This window comes from Balaenoptera acutorostrata, chromosome 10 (genome assembly GCF_949987535.1).
Source record: "Balaenoptera acutorostrata chromosome 10, mBalAcu1.1, whole genome shotgun sequence".
Classification (NCBI taxonomy): Eukaryota; Metazoa; Chordata; class Mammalia; order Artiodactyla; family Balaenopteridae; genus Balaenoptera; species Balaenoptera acutorostrata.
The window spans coordinates 7,291,551-7,305,135 of NC_080073.1; the positions used below are offsets into that span (position 1 = coordinate 7,291,551).

At 43.1% G+C, this 13,585-nt stretch overlaps 1 protein-coding gene across 10 annotated transcripts in view; it reads right to left on the bottom strand.

Annotated features, from left to right (window-relative positions):
* Positions 1-189: 189 nt before the first annotated feature.
* Positions 190-13,585, bottom strand: part of FANCD2 (FA complementation group D2) — a 56,076-nt gene continuing 42,680 nt past the window's right edge. For 8 of the 10 annotated variants that reach the window (XM_057555385.1, XM_057555382.1, XM_057555386.1 and 5 more), the window contains 12 exons: positions 12,940-13,050; positions 11,693-11,823; positions 10,455-10,548; positions 9,691-9,813; positions 8,427-8,520; positions 7,654-7,725; positions 6,791-6,931; positions 5,850-5,924; positions 4,777-4,851; positions 3,661-3,807; positions 2,039-2,134; positions 190-614 (listed from right to left, as the gene is read on the bottom strand). In XM_057555385.1, coding sequence (XP_057411368.1) covers positions 546-614; positions 2,039-2,134; positions 3,661-3,807; positions 4,777-4,851; positions 5,850-5,924; positions 6,791-6,931; positions 7,654-7,725; positions 8,427-8,520; positions 9,691-9,813; positions 10,455-10,548; positions 11,693-11,823; positions 12,940-13,050 — 1,228 coding nt within the window. In that variant the 3' untranslated portion in view covers positions 190-545. The remainder of the gene's footprint in view (positions 615-2,038; positions 2,135-3,660; positions 3,808-4,776; positions 4,852-5,849; positions 5,925-6,790; positions 6,932-7,653; positions 7,726-8,426; positions 8,521-9,690; positions 9,814-10,454; positions 10,549-11,692; positions 11,824-12,939; positions 13,051-13,585) is intronic. The other 2 variants (XM_057555388.1, XM_057555384.1) reach the window with 1 other exon arrangement.

Here is a 13,585-nt window from a genome sequence, read left to right on the forward strand (position 1 = left end):
AGAAGTTCGTCACTCCTCCAAAAAAGATCACAAATATCTTCTCATCTCAAATAAGAGGATCCTTGTAATAGCGAACATATGATTGTAATTGGTAGAACTGATGTGTTGTACCAGTCTCCATTATTTCTCTGCACAAACACCAATTCAGTTCCATCTATGAAGGAAATTCGAAAAGAGGAATGAGGTAGCTGAGGTAGAACTTAAAACAGAATTTATTTGTAAAACTGGTACAAGCCTAAATTCTAGAATAAATCCAGAGTTTCAAAACTAGCTCCTGAAGCTCAGAATCATGACTACTCTGCAGCACAGCACTGCCATGTTCGCCTAAATTGGTAAGTAACACTACATTCGAATTCTGAGCCACGGTCTTTGATGTTAGTAGACAACCTGTGAAATCCACAATTAAGTTGATTCAATAAAGACCCTTCTTTAAGGACAAAATAGGATGCTTCCAGTTAGAAAGGCAGAGAGCAGATGTGAAACCCTGAACACAAAAGGGTAAGCAGCTGGCAGAGATGGGGAGGGAGTATCTTTCTGTGGTCTAATCAGTCATCATCACTCTCATCACTCTCTTGCTCCTTTGCTCCATCACTTGCTTCATCTTCTCCACTGTCCTAAGAGGCAAAGGATAATTAAATATTTTAGGTCATCCGGGCGACGCCATGACTTGCAACACTGCTCCCACAGCATACATGACTGTATTGTATCGTTGTTAAAACCAATGATAGGTTTTAAACCATTCTTTTGAGAATGAATCAGAGGCTCCTCCATTCTGGTATCATGGCCTCTAAGCCAAGACGATGGAGGGAGCCATTTTGATACTGACTTATGCCATTCTGCAACCCAACCAAATATGCATGATTTGTAAATAAGCCACGGCCCTCCAGCTCTACTGCATGTGTGTGACATAGGAACAAAACGGGCATTCAATATAGAATGAAATGTTAGTTAAATTCAAAATCCAATAGGAATCCAGAGTAAAATTCTCTCTGGTTTGTAAAATCTAATCTGGGAGGCTTGCTTATGACAAAGCACCAAACTAACAGGATATCGTCTGCCTCAAAACTTTTTTATGGGGACTCCCCTGGTGGCGCAGTGGTTAAGAATCCACCTGCCAATGCAGGGGACACGGATTCGAGCCCTGGTCTGGGAAGATCCCACATGCCGCGGAGCAACTAAGCCCGCGTGCCGCAACTACTGAAGCCCGTGCTCCGCAACAAAGAGTAGGCCCCGCTCGCCGCAACTAGCGAAAGCCCGCATGCAGCAACAAAGACCCAACACAGCCAAAAATAAATAAATAAATAAATTTATAGGGGAAAAAAAAGCCATAAAACTTTTTTATGAGAACAAGGTGGAGATATTCTATACAAATAAAACAGAGGACCATGTAATAAAAGAATTTTTCATACTAAATGATCCTTACACATCAGCCTCAAATTGCATTACAAATTGTATCCACAGCAGCGGTTCTTAAATCTCAGCTTCTCTGTATCTATAACCTACCTGAATTGTAACAAACTTTTATAAATATATACATTTTTCTTTAGTTTTCTTTAAAGTCTCAAAAGCATTGGTAGTAGCCCAAAAGAGCATAAGGGCTCCTACTCTTACTTTAGTCCTCAGTGGTAGCAGTTTTTGATTCTGTGCTTTAGCTTTCACATTTCTATTTTAGATATTCAAACACCTGTTTAAATGGTTTAACTCATTCTTCTCAACACTTAGAGAACACTTTGACCTCTTCTTATCTCCCCTCTAAAATGGTTTCGTATGAATTCAGGAGGCTATAATGGAAAGGAATTTTCAACTCTATAACATATGCTACAAACAACTCCAGATACTCAAGTTGTGATTAAAATATTGAGTGATTATAATATTGTGTGGGTTTTTTTTTTTCTGGCCCCCCCAGAATTCACATAAGCACAGAAGCTTTTTTGGAGGGAATGGAGATGGGCGTAGAAGTATCTGATTATAAAATCAAGCAGGGAGAGTTCTGCACTCTCTACCATCAATGCCACTCTGGTGCCTTTTACAGACATACCTCTGTTCCTTTGCTCTTGGAGACCTGGGATGACGCATCATCCTCACTCTCATCTGCTGCGCTCTCCTGGGAATTCTGGGATATAATCTCTTCACCCTGAATGTGAATGGGCCAGGACAAACAGTGGGTTATAATGATCACATTTGGGGTCTCAAGGGGAGAAAGGCTTAGTTTATAGACAAGGCAAAGAAAGATATTCAGTCATTCAAATATGGTCAAACATGGACACCAACCTGTGATCCAGCATCTAGAGAAGTGATAATCAACCCAAGATTTCTAAGATGCTTGTGGCTCTGATACAATATGTAGTTTTACAAATGGTTCATCTTTGTATTCTAATATCATACTAGTTTTACAAGGCCAGACTGTATTGGTGACTCTTTCAGGTAATGCTGAATATGGTTCTAAAGTTTCCCAAATACCTTAAGGTATGTGAGCATGAACACCAACACACCAATCACAAATGGCCATGTAGAGGCTAAAGGATGGTATACTAAAATGGTTTAAGAACATCAAATCTGGATCAGGACTGTTTGGACTCAAACCCTTGCTCCACTCACCTATGGCTGAATGATAAGTTACTTAACTTTGCTGAGCTTCAATTTTCTCATGGAAACAAGAATGGATGTGAAGAAAGGAAGCTAATTCTCTGGGGAGCTATTCTTTTCATATATAAGATTTTAAAACTCAGATGTTGTAAGCATGAATGAGGAGGGCTTGGACTGTATTTGAAAAATGCTGTAACTCCAAAGTAGTAGTATAAGCAACACAAGATTTCAGCCAGTCAGTCAGACAATTGAAAGAACTAAGAAATGCTCATTTGTTAAAATTAGCCAGAGAATAATTTCAGGAACAAGACAGACTGGTTTTAGGGGGAAAAAACAAAAATAACTAAACAAGGGCTTCCCTGGTGGCGCACTGGGTAAGAATCTGCCTGCCAATGCAAGGGACACGGGTTCGAGCCCTGCTCCGGGAAGATCCCACATGCCGCGGAGCAACTAAGCCCGTGCGCCACAACTACTGAGCCTATGCTCAAGAGCCCGCAAGCCACAACTACTGAGCCCACGTGCCACAATTACTGAAGCCTGCGTGCCTAGAGCCCGTGCTCCGCAACAAGAGAAGCCACCGCAATGAGAAGCCCACGCACTGCAACAAAGAGTAGCCCCCGCTCACCGCAACTAGAGAAAGCCCGTGCAGCAACGAAGACCCAACGCAGCCAAAAGTAAAAACAAACAAATAAATAAATAAATTAAAAAAAAAAAAAAAAAACTAAACAAAGTTTTTCCATATACAAAAATATTCTAAATCTACCCACAGTAGGGCTTAAAGGTATCCCTCTAGCTATGGAAAGAGGTTTTCCTGATCTGCTCCTCTATGTCTGAGGCCTTGTTTATATCAATGGTATGTTTTGGTGCCTTCGCTGCCTGGGATGAGGAGTGCAACCTGCAACCAGGGCCCAAAGGCAATGTACCCTAATGTTAAGAGCTCAACAGTCACAGATTTGAGAAAAGCAGTTTTGAGTATTGAGAGAGTGGGGCTTAGGTGACCTCCCTTAGATACTTTCCAATGCTCTCAGAAAGAAAGGGAGTAGGAGATTATTACTGGCGGGATCCCAGGCTTACCTGCAAGTCCCGGTTTTTGAGATTGCCCAGCCAAAAAGCCTCTCTGCAATTGTTGAGGATGAGCATGGCTTTCACTCTGCAAACTAACAGCTCCAGGGTCTTTTTGAGCAAAGGCACATGTCTGGTGAGTTTCGTGTCCTGGTGAATCTGAATGGAAACAAATGCATCCAACTCATCTGGGTTTAATCATCATGCTTTCACATTTCCTATACAGAAACTTTTGAATTCCTGACACCTTGAACACTGAACAAGACCATATGCCCTGCCAGTACAGGCCAGAGACATGTTCCATCAAAGAGCAGTAGTCCGGCAGAGTATCCCGAAGAGAATGGCAGCTGTCCTTCAAGCTAAAAGAGCCTAGAAGACATACCACCAACACCTCACGGTTCCTCTTCATAACCTCTTATTGATCAATTATCAATGAATTTACATAAAATATTCTTGAATGTATATTCTACTGATACTAAACAACAGAGAGTATCCCTGTTTAGCTGCAGGAGTCCTTATAAAATTCCACTGTTCAGCACCTTAAAAAGTTAGAACCAGGGGAGGAACTGAACAACAGGAACTGGGCTTGCCAGTGACTGCAGAACTCCATGGTTCTGTGTTCCTTCACACAAAAAATGACTGGCTCAACTCCAGGCTTCAAGTGGCAAAGTCCTTTAATGCTAAAATGCTCTCACAGAGACAGATGTGTTCCTTGACAAGTAAATAGTACAGCTGAAAAGCTCGAAAAACAGCTGCTTTTAGAACTACCTCTTGTCTCCAGCAGAGTCATCACTTACATAATATTCCTACTGCCCAGAGTACTTTGTAGCAGTTACACATCCACCAACATTCTCTCACCAAAGAAGAGCTCCTGGAGGAAACAGGGCTATGGAGTTTGAGTCAAATTTCAGATGCAGAAATTCCCCTCTAGATGATTACCCAATCTCTGCCAGCAACTGAGGATTTGACCACTCTGAATAAACTGCCTTTGGACAGACATAGTCCCAGAAATAAAGGCTTCAGAGGGGTAAAAAGGGACGAAGGCACTGGAGCCCATGGATCTCCAAAATCACAACCACAGATTAAACCAACAGGTGGGCTGGTGGTGTGACCTGCTTTCCATCTTACCTTGGAATGCCCACACAGGTGATGAAGCAGCCTTGTATTCAACTGGAAGGTTTCCAGTAAACTCAGAACATCTTCCTATAACCAACAACATTCGTAAGTGCCATATGAAACGTTCTCATTTCATTTTATATGCAAGATATTCTTGCAACCAAGGGTTCCAAAGAGGATCAGACCTGCAGGTTCCAGCTGTATATGGATAATCATCTCTTCTTTTTTTAAAATTGAGGTATAGTTGATTTACAATATTATATAAGTTTCAGGTGTACAACATAGTGATTCACAATTTTTCAATATTATGCTGGACAATTTGGCCTAGCAAAATTTGGCTTAATTTGGCCCTCAAATAGGAGGAGGAGTGATCACTGGCTATCCTCCCCTTTATCTTTCTGAGTTATGAGGGACCAGCCAAATATTGTGAGAGTGTTTTGCAAAGTTCAACTTGCTAAGTATGTGTAAGAAGTAATCATCTGTTTCTGTTCTTTTTATTTTTAAATTAAAATTTTTGGCTGCACTGTGGGGCACGCGGGACCTTAGTTCCCCAACCAGGGATGGAACCTGCACCCCCTACAGTGGAAGTGCAGAGTCTTCACCACTGGACTGCCAGGGGAGTCCCTGTTTCTATTCTTATTTCACTACTCTAGTCTTGGATCCCACTTGGGTAAAAAACTCTCAAGACTGTCCGTTATAACAAGAGTTTATGACACAAATGAGGTTTTTTTCGTTTGTTTTTGTTTTTAAATTCCCAAGACCAGACTTAGAGAAGCACACAGGAATAAGCAAATGACACACTAATATGTGAGGTCCTGGGACTGCAGCAGCACAATAAAATCAAGCTAAAAAGAACAACCATCCTCAAATCTGGAGGAGAAGTAGGAAGGCAGATGTACTACGGAATATTCAGTCCTACATGGGCATCTCTGGGGATAGCTGAAGTGACAAGAAGTACCTAAGCAGATCTGTGGCCCAGAACCTGGGCAAGGGGACCACCCCCATGCCAGCCCAGGAATCGCCGTGGACATATCTTCTGAACAACTGTACAGAGCATGTCTTTGCTCTCTGTTCTCAGTTCTTACCCGATGTTTTCTAAAACTGAAGTCTAGGAGAGGCATACACTGCTTCAGAAATGCTTCCACAAAGAGACGCCCGTACTGAAGAAGAGAAGAGATACATTGGTGATGACCTCTAGCTGAGGTCTTTTACCTGAAAGGCCCCTGCCTAAGGCAGCGTAACATTTCCCAGACCAGGAGGTTTCTTTTCTTATTTTTATATATAAAAAATAAATTGGAAAGGGTCCAAAAGGTTAATTTGGAGAATGTAGCTTAATGCAAAAGCTAAATGAGCCTGCTAACTAAGCCCCAGAATTAGGCAGACTTACCTACCCCAGACACAGTCAATTCACAGGGGTGTTGCTCAGCTTGAGAATGAGGGCACAGAGGAACAGAGGGGAACCCCAGCTCCCCGAGGACACCTTACTCTCAAGAGGAAAGAACTGGGTAGAGCTGAGAAAGCACATGACCACTTGCCCAATTTACCAATCAGGTAAATGACTCCCCCTTCTCACCCATCTCCCATAGTGGCACCAGGGTGGAGCGAGTAAAGAGGAAGAGAGAAGCCAGAAGATAATGAGAATGGGGCACCATCAGCTAGAAGGAACTGTCAAGAGTGGGGCTGGAAGCATTCTCCCTATAGTGTTCTTTAGCTCTTAAGCTATCAAAGATTTGATGGGTTTACCATCAAATCTAGGGCTAATCTGGGATATCCCCTGGCAGAGGAGTTCAGCAGATACCAGAACACCAGCTCCCACATTGATAAGGCCACACATGGGCTTTAAAAAGACCAATCACCCACTCCTCCTTCCTTTCTGTTGCCTGGGAAGGAATGGCAGGGAGTGACTACTGCTCCTGAAGCCACTCATCCTATTTCTAAGACTAAGTTTTCAAACTCATAGGAAAATTGGTTTCTCTTGTCATCCAACTAGTATGGAAAAACATATCCATGGTCTTTTCTAGACTACCTGATAGCACAGATTCTGGAGACTGGCTTTTGGGCAAGGTATAAAGCAATTCCACTCAGCTGACTCACAGGAGGAATAAACACTAAAGAGGGCCGGTCTCACCTTCAAACATACATGCAGAACAGGACGGTTATCAAACACCTGGAGAGATGAAGGACAAGAAACCAAAGCTGAAGTCTGCTCCTCTGAGCACCCCAGCCTCCTCCCCACCACACAAAGCACAGCTCTGAGTGTTGCAGAGATGTCCTAAATGAAGAAAGCAGGCCAACATGTCAACAAATCAATTACAAAGCAGAACGAAGTAATCCCTGTAACTGAAGTTCAAGAAAAGGAAGAGGGGAGCATAGAGGAACAAGGAATTGATTCCAACTGGGAATGTTAAGAAGATGGCATTGCAGAGGCCCCAAACCTTGATCTGAAGCCTGAAGAAAGAGTAGATGAGGCAGAAAGGAGAGAGAGCAACATTCTAAGCTGGAGGAACAGTCTGAGCAAAATCATGGAGTGGGGGAGAGCATAGAGTATGTGTGAGGGATAAAGAAGGCACTCAGGTTGGAAGAGGGACACAGTGGGGAATGTGCTCAGACCCACGGCGGGGTGGTGGTGGGGATGACACGGGGAAGGACCCATTAAATAGTAAGTGCTGTGGCACAGATGGGAAGGAGGGAGGCAGAGAAGGAAAAGACACTGCCCAGGAAGAGGGGAAGGGGTTATCCAGGGTGGGTGGGGCATAGGGAGGAAGATGGGGGAAGCAGGTCCCCAGGGGAGGCTGGGGAGAGGAGCGCGAGGGTCCATTTTGGAAGCCAGGCCCCTTGGTGGTTCCTGCAATTAGCCAGTGAGATGAGATAAGGAGCCTCCATACTCACCTTTATCAGGTTGATGAGGATACTGAAGTCTCGAACAGCCATGTTCCAGTAGAGGAGCTTCTCTTCATGAATCTGGAGGCAGCCAAATATACAGACACCTCTGAATCACAGCCAAATACTTCTCTTACTGTACTCCTACTAATATATGGTTCTTGAACTACACAGTTATACAGAGATTTAAGCCAATTATCCTCCTACAGAGATGTGGCAACGAGTGCACCCACAAGATGGTTCTGAGGCCTGCATATATGTGGTAACATTAGGGTATCTTATAGAGACTTTCTAAAAAGAGGACTTCTCTTCAATAATTTCCAAGTAGGAAAAAGCCTCTGCAACGTATCTCTGGGCCATCAGCTCCCTGTGGCTTCTCTGATTCCCTATGCAAGCCCTATCTCCCATCAGGCTAGCTCGGTTCTGGTTAGCAGGCTACCAAGGCCCAGGCTACCACAGCATCTCAAACAGGCCTGCTCACCTCATGCCAGATCACAAGTTGCAGCTGGGTACATGAGGCTGCAACCGAAGATATTTTTTTCCAGACTAGGTCTATGGAGTCCCAAGTCCCCTGGGAAGTAGCCAGGTAAAACAGAGCCCAATCCTCACTTCCAACCAGAGGGAAAGGAAATTAAACCAGAAGCTCTTTGAAAAAAATATCCTGGATCTTAGTAACTTGAAGGAAATAGCTTAGGAGAAAATTCTGGACCCAAGGAGTAGAAGAATCAGCAGCTTCCAAGTAATCCAGAGTCTACTTCTTGGGGTGGGAATATCTGACTTACCCGCTCCGAGTCTGCTGCTGTTCCAGCCTGAAGACCTTTCACTGTCTTCTCTAGCTCAGCCATCATCACACGGAAGAAAATGACAAACGTGTGCCTAGAAGAGAAAAGCATGATGCCCACACAATGATGCACTGCTCAGAAACAAAGTGCCAAAAGTTATTTCCTTCCCCACCTCTCTGAATGTCCTTTCACTAGGGTCCACCCTCAGAGGACACGAGAGTGAGAAGGATTTAGAAATGAGCCGAGAAGATGGTCTGTGAAATAAGGGAATTAACTTCATGAAGGGTGAGTGTAGTGGTAAAGAGCAGGGAAGTAGTGGTGAGAAGATCTGAGTTTAAGTTCCTAGTTCCATATTTACTTTATTGCCTGAATCAATTGAGCAAGCCCCCTAACACTCATTTTTCTCATCAGTGAAACAGGGGTAATGATACCTACCTCACAGATTCATCAAAAGGATCAAATGAGAGAAACGATGTAAGAGTGTGTTATAAACTGTGAAGACCATACAAGTGTCAGATAACCATTGATATTATGAGACACAAAACCCATTATGTGAGACATATATGGTTAGATACAACAATCATTGTATCCTTCAAAGATGGCTAGGGCTTCCCTGGTGGCACAGTGGTTGAGAATCTGCCTGCTAATGCAGGGGACACGGGTTCGAGCCCTGGTCTGGGAAGATCCCACATGCCACGGAGCAGCTGGGCCCGTGAGCCACAACTACTGAGCCTGCGCGTCTGGAGCCTGTGCCCCGCAATGGGGGGGGCCGCGATAGTGAGAGGCCCGCGCACCGCGATGAAGAGCGGTCCCTGCACCGCGATGAAGAGTGGCCCCCACTTGCCGTAACTAGAGAAAGCCCTCGCACGAACTGAAGACCCAACACAGCCAAAAATAAAGAAAGAAATAAATAAAGTAGCTATAAAAAAAAAATTAAAAAAAAAAAAAGATGGCTAAAATACTGGAAAAGTAATTTCACATTTAAAGGATGAAAGCACTGATAGAAGCCTGGTGATTAAATATCCAATGCCGCTGAAGACTGTAACTACTGAAAAATTCATTCCTCAGTAAGGTCCTTTCACATGGGCTGGCTAAGAGCTGCTTGGAGAGAATGCACAGTAGACACTGCGTGTGTTGAATGAATGATTGTACCTACCCTCTGTATCAGAACTAGATGAAGAGTAAGGTAGTTATTTGGAAACTACATACATTAGACAGTGTGATTCTAACTTAGGGAGAGAACAAGAGGACAGTACTCCCTTACCTGGTCAGTGTAGGGAATGTGGAGGAAGACGCCTCTTTAGGAGAGTTGATCAGTTCCGGGACACCAACACCAGCGATCTCCTCTATGGCCTTCAGAACACCGTCTGTGTGCTCCAGGTAGATGCTGCATTGACAGCCATAGGAGTATGAACGCATGTTACAGAATTCCTAAATCAAGATTTCTTTCTTAAGACATTACCAGGTACTAAGCTTTAAGACAACTATTAGCATTTATTTTATGTTATTTTATTTTTTATTTTTTGGCTGCACCACTTGTGGGATCTTAGTTCCCCAACCAGGGATTGAACCTGGGGCCATAGAAGTGAATGCACCAAGTCTTAACCACTGGACCGCCAGGGAACTCCCAATACTTATTTTTAATAAGGATTCCAAGTACTTGTCAGGAGGTAAAGGAAATGATGTCTCAGTTGGAAATACAGTTAGACACCTTGGAAGTGATGGCTGTGTCTTGGATACGGTAGGCAATAATAAATATCTGACTCACTGGTTAACAAGGCAGGATACAACAGCAGACTCCCCCACTTCCTCTATGATTTGATTTAATAAAGAACTAGCTGACAGTATAAAACAGAACGAGAAGATCTGACAATCCACATATTCCAATTATGTTAATTTCAAACCTACTTCACTGCTTCCAAGTTACTCCTAACCAAGGTAATTTCTCAGTTTTTGACCAGACAAGGGATCTGAACAGTGGCAAAATGGAAGGCTATTTGGCTTGTGGACAGAAACTGAGCCTCTCACCTAAGCAAAGCCTCGAGCTGGTCATTAGGAATGCCGCTCTTCTCTTTCTCCCCACTTGGCCACACCCGACAAAGGAACTGTCTGGCCAGGGAAGCTGTTGGAGAAACAAGGCAAAGACATCTCATTCACGGAAAATGAACTTCACTCTTGTTTTGCAGGCTTTTGGGGATGATTATTGACCAAAAGGATTATTCTTTTATATTTACTATGACGTTCCTGGGCTAACAGACAATTTGAAAAAAAGCTGTCATGAGTTCCTGCTCTACTGGTTCTTCTACCAGAAATAAACCCATTTCTCTAAGACTCAACATGTCCCACCCTCTTACCCTGTCTTGACACAAACATGAACCACACAGACACACAGAGAAAAGGAATGCTGCTGGGCAGTGGGAAGTCCATCTCAGCTCCTCCTTGGCAGGCCAACAAGCAGTGGCTGCTTCCTAGATTCATACCAAACCCTCCCCTTTTAAACAACAGGGAATAATAAAGGTTTGTTTTGCACGTTCTCCTTGCTTTCTGTCTGTGCTGCCAATTAAGTTGTATCAGTGAGATGCATTCCAAGAGCTACGTCAAAAGACAGTTAAAGAAAAAGATCAGGGGGACTTCCCTGGTGGTCCAGCAATTAAGAATCCGTCTTGCAATGCAGGGGGACGCCAGTTTGATCCCTGGTCGGGGAACTAAGATCCCACATGCCGCGGGGCAACTAAGCCCGCGCACCACAACTAGAGAAAAGGCCTCGCGCCACAACTAGAGAGAAGCCCACGCGCTACAACGAAAGATCCTGTGTGCCGCAACTAAGACCCGACGCAGCCAAAAATAAATAAATAAAAATTAAAAAAAAAATAAAAGGAGGAAAGAAAGAAAGAAAAAGATCAGGGATGGGGCCAGACCTTTCTTTACACTTAATTCTGATTTCTCCTCTCTCTCCCATTTTATTAACTTCATGGTTTATGTCTTTCAGTCAAATGTCTCAGATACTTAAGGGGAAAAAAAAAAAAAAAAAGGACATAAATAAACAAAAGCCAAACAAAATCTAGCCAACTGAACTAACCACTCTCAGTCCAATCAATGTCAGCAAAGATCAGACATAGCTCCTTCTGGAAAAATGTCCTTCTTGGTAGAGCAAGAGAGCACATCCAGAGTTATGGACAGATTTGCTTACAAAATTTACAAGGTCCTAGGAAGCCCTAAGTTTACAAGTCTATTCATGAAAGAAAAAAGAGGATATGGCCCATCACCAATGTTTCCTTTGTTCTGAGTAGGAGCTGTAGATTTCTCCAAAATGACCATCAAAAGTCTGATGAGATAAAGAGCACACTGGAAACTGGGAATGCTGAGATGGAAATTCTGCAAGTAATGGAAGCTCTGGCTGTAAGGAGACAAGAAAAAAAATAAAAAACAACACCACAAGTATTACACATGTGTCTAAATCCAGGAGTTATCTAAGTCCGCTTAAATGTTTGATGGTCTAATCAGAATCCTCCTCATTTGCAGGGGCTTTAGTAGAACCTTCTTTCAAGACCTTATAGAGACTATAACTTTGTATAAAGAAAGTTAGGGCATGGAGGCCAGAGCCCAGTGGATGGAATGCTGGCCTTGAAGAGGTCATGTATGCCAAGATACCCAAGTGCTAGCATAGGCCATGCTGATTACATTATTCTCAGTGTAGAATAAATTATTTGCTTTTTAAGGCATTAGGCAACACACTGAGAATAATGTTTAAATTCTGGGTTCATAGGGACAAAGTGAAAGGAAATGATAAGGCAGAGAAAGCAGAGCTTCTAATAAATGTACTGAAAATAGCTACCTTTCAATGCTCTGAAGTAATGGCAGATGAGGAGTCACAATTAATCCAAAACCGTAGGTGAAATAAAACTAGAGTCAACTCCTGATTGATTGGCAGGAAGGAAGTCAAACAAATTTAAAAGTACTGTATTGAAAATGAAATAAGGCTCTATAGGCAGGAATGACAAGCACTGACTGTGGACCCAGTGATGGCCTAGGCTATCAGGAGAGGTAAGGGAAAGACCAAGGTGCTCTGGTTGAAGCTGGGGTAGAGGCTGGAAGCTGTGCCCCTTAGAGCTCCTTCTCACCTCCTGTGCCCTCAGCCTAGGCTCCTCTTCTCCCAAGATGAGGGAAATGGACAGGTAATCACTGGTAACTAACTGCTACCTAATTACCCAACCCTACTAGGAGACAGAGTAGGTCCCTGGATAATCAAGAGTTGACTACAGATGGCCAGTGCTTTCATCAACATTACCTTACCTGAAAAGGCGAACTTTACAGGATGAAGGGTGCATAAAGATTTAGTTTGATTAATTCAACAGTTTCTAATGCTTTAGGATATATCTGAATACACAGATGAGAAAGCTCACATAAATGAGGAAAAGTCACTGAAAATACCAAGTTATCTCCAAGAAGTCTTGCCAATCTTATTCCTAGGAGTTTCTTGGGACAACACTCAGGGATATGTGGTCTGACCCACCTAAGCAGCTCCTCCAAGGCTTGGTCAGGCTCTCCCGGCTTCAGTCGGTTAGTAAGGACCTCAAGGGCTGAGTACAGTAAATTAGTATTTTCAGGTTGAAAAAATCCATTCCTAAGGGAAAGTCAAGGAAAGGTAGTTTAGCTCAGTTTCAGGAAGATTACGTGGACAGCAGCTGAGGATCCTGGCCTCCAGTCTGTACCATCAATAAAACAGAAGAAAAAGGAGAACTTAAGTGCTGAAAGTACTCAAGTGCTAAATTCAGTCACAGCTGTGAGTATCAGACTAGAAGTTGAAGTGCACCTGAAAAAGTCTTTCCTTAAGGACCTAACAGTCCTCCTAGGATTATTTTCAAGGGAAACAAAGCTCTCCTTCATTCTGTACATTTTAGAGATAACTATCAGTCTTCTCCAAAAAAACAGGAATAATTTTGTGAAATTGCTTAAATCAATGTCTAATCCATAGTAGATGTCTAGCAAAGAACTTACTCCTTCTTCTGTATTAAGTCAAGTCTTGACAATTCTATCTTCAGATTATCTTTCCTATTGTCCCTTCCTTTCCAAGCCAAGGCCATCACTCTAGGCCAGGCCCTTATCATCATCCCATGCACAGATCATGTCAACATCTTTTGACTGGTCTTTTTGGTTGT